Below are 4,551 nucleotides of genomic sequence, written 5' to 3' on the forward strand. Positions count from 1 at the left end.
GGCGAGAATCCTATCACTGAACCACAAATGCCCTGGAGGGAGGGTGGAACTTGTTAACAGTGGTTATGTAAATAGAATGAAATGGTTATGTAAATAGAATAGTGTTAAGCAGGGGGGATTTAAACCAAATGAAACAGAAGGGGTCTCATGCATACCAACAGAAAAATAAATCTGTTCAGTCTGTCACACATTTTAGACCTACAATTTGTCACAGTTTTCCTAGAAAACCTTAATTTTATCCCCAGCCCTGCCATAAACTAGAGCTGAGCAGTGCTCTGGTCTTTCTGTGTCTTTCTCTCTATATTGCTCTCTCATTAAAATAAAAGGTTGAATAATTCATTAAAAAAAAGGGGAGCCTGGCAGTGGTGCAGCAGGTTAAGTGCACATGGTGCATAGTGCAAGAACCGGCAGCAGGATGCTGGTTGGAGCCCCCACTTGGGGTGGTGGTGGTGGTGGTGGGGTGTCACTTCACAGGCAGTGAAGCAGGTCTGTAGTTGTCTGTCTTTCTCTACCCCTCTCTATCTTCCCTATTTCTCTCAATTTCTGTTTGTCCTATCCAACAATGATAGCAATAACAACAATAATAACAACATGATAAAGAACAAGGACAACAAAAGGGAAATTTTTTTTAAGGTTTTAAAATTAAAAAATCTTTATTTAAGTTTGTCTTCCTCTGATGCAATCTCATTTAGCCATCTCACTTAATATAATCTCCAAAAGGAAATTTTACTAAAAGAAAAAGAGTACTCCAGCTAACCAAATGTTTAGCTGGCAAGTTTACATAACAGTTTTTTTTTTTAAGGAAAAGTCTGTAAGCAAAGCTAAATGTCAATGTTATGTAAAAATAATTCATTCAATCTGTATTTCAACCTTAACAGCTAGAGTGTGAATACTGAAGTCTTACAAATTAGGAAATAAAGCCACAGAAATGCTTAGTGACTTGCTCCACTGACAGTAGGTATTAAGTGAACTTGAACCCTGACAGGCTTTAGAGGCTGTGCTTTTAACTGTTACCCCATAACATCCACTTTTTCCTACCTCTGTTTTTTGTTTGTTTTTACTTTTTGTCTTGTTTTGTTTTGTTTGTGAGTCATTTTCCAAGGAGCTGGTAAAGAAGAGAGGACACATGGCTGCATGGAACACACAGGAAATATTTTATTAGTACCCAGATGGAGAAAAGGGCTGAGTGAAAATATTTCAATAGAAATCCACAGCTCTCCTCAAAGAGCCCACCCGGGCACTCACGGCCCCCCAGTCGTGGTAGCGCCTGTAGTCCCCTGGCCTCAACAGGTACTGGCGTCCCCGGTAGTTGGGCATCTCATAGAGGATCCAGGAGCCCTCGAGCACGTTGAAGGAGTGGATGTCGCTGAAGTGGAAGCGGTCCTGGAGCGAGGAGCAGTCCTCAGTGATCTCCACCATCTGGCCTCGGAAGTCCTCTCGTTCGTAGATCCTGATCCTGTGGGAGCCGGTCTGTGGATTTGGTAGAAAAAGTCTGACCACAGGAGGTCGGGCCGTAGTGCAGAGGGTTAAGAGCACAAGGATTGGCATAAGAATCCCAGTTGGAGGCCCTGGCTCCCCACCTGCGGGGGTTGGGGGGGCGCTTCACAAGTGGTGAAGTAGGTCTGCAGGTGTCTATCTCTTTCTCCCCCTCTCTGTCTTCTCTTCCTCTCTAAATTTCTCTCTGTCCTATCAAACAACAACGACATCAATAATAACAACAACAATAATAGCCACAACAAGGGCAACAAAAGGGAAAAAATAGCTTCTAGAAGCAGTGGATTCATGGTACAGGCACGGAGCCCCAGCAGTAACCCTGGAGAGAAAAAAAAAAAAGTCTGACCACATTCTAGCTAGTAACCAATTACATTTGGGAGAATGAGAATTTCAGTTTTTCCAGTGACTGAATTACAAAGACTTCGGATACCAAGGTCATTGTGTACAGCTAGTTAGGTTGTACACTGCAAAACTCAAAAAGGTGTCACTCACATAAACCAAAATATTCATGTGTTTTGGCCTTGCATATTGCCATCAGATAATTCTTATACATTTATTTTGTGCTGTCCTTCCCAGAGGTATGGTGATCTGGGGGTCTTCTAGGATAAAATTCTGAAAAGCAAGGGTGACCTTAAATATTAGATTTAGTTCTCAGTTCCAATAGACTTCTGCAAATCTGCTTTAGGTAATAAACAAAATCAGCAGTTTATGACGGCAAAGGAGGCCTACACAGAATTAAGGGACCATTTTAGATTTAGACGAATGAAATGTTAGGCTATTGTCCTGAGCAAATCCTGTTTGTCTTTCCCAGCAGGCTCCTACTCAATATCTTCTTTCTTGCATCATTAAATCCTTTTCAGTCAAAGCAACCCATTCCAAGGTTTAAAGACTGCTAAAAGGTACCTTCACTGGTTTGTAAAAATTACCCATGTACTATATTATCTAACCTGACCTTAGTTACTGCCTAACACATGGGATGCAACTATCACAAGCCTTTTCTTTTGTGAGCAGCGGATGAACAGAAACTGCAAGTCCACAATTGAAGGAGTCAGGACTGAGAAGTAGAAACTCATCTTTCCAGACTCCTAAAGTTGTATCAAGGTATTAAAACCAATGAGGGAGTTTCAAACTTCACACAAGTGTTATTATCTCCACTGCTGTCACAGTCAAATCAGAGAATCCCTAACCAGGAAATTCCAGGCTGCTTGCTGGGAGCTAATTTATGTAATGGATGGCTTTGCAGCAACTGTTAGCACAGAATTCTTGGTAAGATTTTCATAACAATAGTTTATATTTGGGGGAGGAGGGTGACTTGCCACTACCAGCTACAGTCCTCATTCGCTCCTATGAATTAGCCACTCCTATTGACTGGATTCTACTGGTGAATGGGAAAATAGTTCACTAAAGTGGTCTATCTATAGTAAGGATTTAATTTTCTTTTAATTTCTTTATTGGGGAATTAGTGGTTTATAGTTAACAGTAAAATAAAATACAATCATTTGTATATGTGTAACATTTCTAAGTTTTCCACATTAAAATTCAAACCCCACTAGGTCCTCCTCTGTCATTTGTTGTTTACTCATTGCCTGTGGTGTCAACTTTCAGAACTAACACTAGTACACTACATTTTTGTTTCCTTGTAGAGGTGATTTTAATTTTAGCAAAGGAAAATTTCCAATTGAGGGCAGTGCATTAATAAAGGAAAAGGGAGTATTATTTGAACCAAGACAAGGAAGATGATATAATACTATGGCCACCGCATCTGGGGCACTGGTGGGATGAGGGGTCCCGGGGAGGAGCAAGGATCTGAACTCACGTGGGGGATGAGGCGGCAGGAACGAATGGAGTCACTGAGCCCCATCCACTGCTGGTAGTCAGGGTAGTCCCCGCGCCTCAGGAAGTACTGGCAGCCCGAGTAGTTGGGCTGCTCATACAGCATCCAGCAGCCGCTGTCCACACGCACAGAGTTGCAGCGGCTGAAGTAGGGCTGCAGGTTGGAGTGGTCACTGCTGCACTCATAGTGGCGGCCCTGGAAGCCGCGCTCCTCATAGAAGGTGATCTGCAAGGCAGGCAAGGAAAGGGCTCAGAGGCCTGACCCTTCATCCCCGTGGGCCGCGGTCCCCCACCCCCCCCACCCCCAGGCCTGGGCGCTAGGCTCACCTTCCCCATGGCTGGTGGCTGGAGTTGTGGAGGGGCGGGCGGTGCGCGAGGCTATATAGTGGGAGGACTGCTGCATCGGCAAGAACCACACAAAAGGGGCCCCGCAGATTCCCCTCTGTCTTCTTCTATACAGTGACTTTGGGGCGGGGCAGAAGCCTTATTGTATGTTTCCTCTCAGACTCTCCAGAACTATCCAACTGATTGATGACCCAGGTTAAATTGTTTCTAATAGCTTCTCGGGCCTTTAAATGAAGCTTTTTTAGGAAGTTGCAACTAGGAAAGGTGCCTGTGAGTGAAAATACTTGTAATGAAATAATTTTATTCTTTTTAAAAACAATATTTCAAAATAGTCTTTTTTAAATAAACTCGGTGAATTAAGGGTAGTGACCAAGTCTGAGGTCAGAATGAGCTACAGTGAAAGGCATGTCGATTAGAGCATTTCCTGGTGTGAAAATGGAACCTGGGAATGAATTTACCTCATTCAGGAGTTACCTTAAGCAGCTCTCAGTGATCCTACCAGCAGTGAACCTACCTAACACCTAAGGACCAGTAGCAGGGGCTGACCTGTAGGATCCCAATGTTTTCTGGAGACTGGCAATGTTCTTGAACATCTGCATGGACTCTGCTTTGTGCCACCTACTTCACTGGCAAAGAAAGTCTGAACATTTTTGAAGTGACATGTGTGTGTCTGTGTGCGCATGTGTTGCTACTCACACTGTAACTTTTTTCTTTCTTTTTTCATTACTTTGAATTTTCTAAACAATTTTTAAATCACCTTATTTGGGGCTTAATGATTCATAGTACAGTTGACACATGAGTACAATTTCTCATCTTCCTGTGAGGCAAAATGTTGTCACCTTCACATACCAGGACTCTCATGCCCTCCTCACCTCCACT

The 4,551-nt window shown here is 43.2% G+C and overlaps 1 protein-coding gene across 1 annotated transcript; it reads right to left on the reverse strand.

Moving 5' to 3' along the window:
- Window positions 1–1,144: 1,144 nt before the first annotated feature.
- LOC103110962 (gamma-crystallin F) lies at window positions 1,145–3,730 on the reverse strand. The gene is made up of 3 exons (XM_060193400.1): window positions 3,655–3,730; window positions 3,311–3,576; window positions 1,145–1,470 (listed from the first exon to the last, which is right to left on the reverse strand). The coding sequence occupies exons 1-3, from the start codon at window positions 3,728–3,730 to the stop codon at window positions 1,198–1,200; spliced, it is 615 nt and encodes a 204-aa protein (XP_060049383.1). The 3' UTR covers window positions 1,145–1,197.
- Between the last annotated feature and the right edge of the window lie 821 nt (window positions 3,731–4,551).

This window comes from Erinaceus europaeus, chromosome 7 (genome assembly GCF_950295315.1).
Source record: "Erinaceus europaeus chromosome 7, mEriEur2.1, whole genome shotgun sequence".
In the NCBI taxonomy this organism is placed as follows: Eukaryota; Metazoa; Chordata; class Mammalia; order Eulipotyphla; family Erinaceidae; genus Erinaceus; species Erinaceus europaeus.

Bases quoted from the DNA above. Each gene is read 5' to 3' on its own strand.
- LOC103110962 (XM_060193400.1), bottom strand. From the start codon at position 3,730: ATGCAGCAGTCCTCCCACTATATAGCCTCGCGCACCGCCCGCCCCTCC. The intron at 3,577-3,654 runs GTGAGCCTAGCG...CAGGCCTCTGAG, and splicing joins AGCCACCAGCCATGGGGAAG to CCCTTTCCTTGCCTGCCTTG. The intron at 1,471-3,310 runs GTGAGTTCAGAT...CCAAATCCACAG, and splicing joins CCTGCCGCCTCATCCCCCAC to ACCGGCTCCCACAGGATCAG.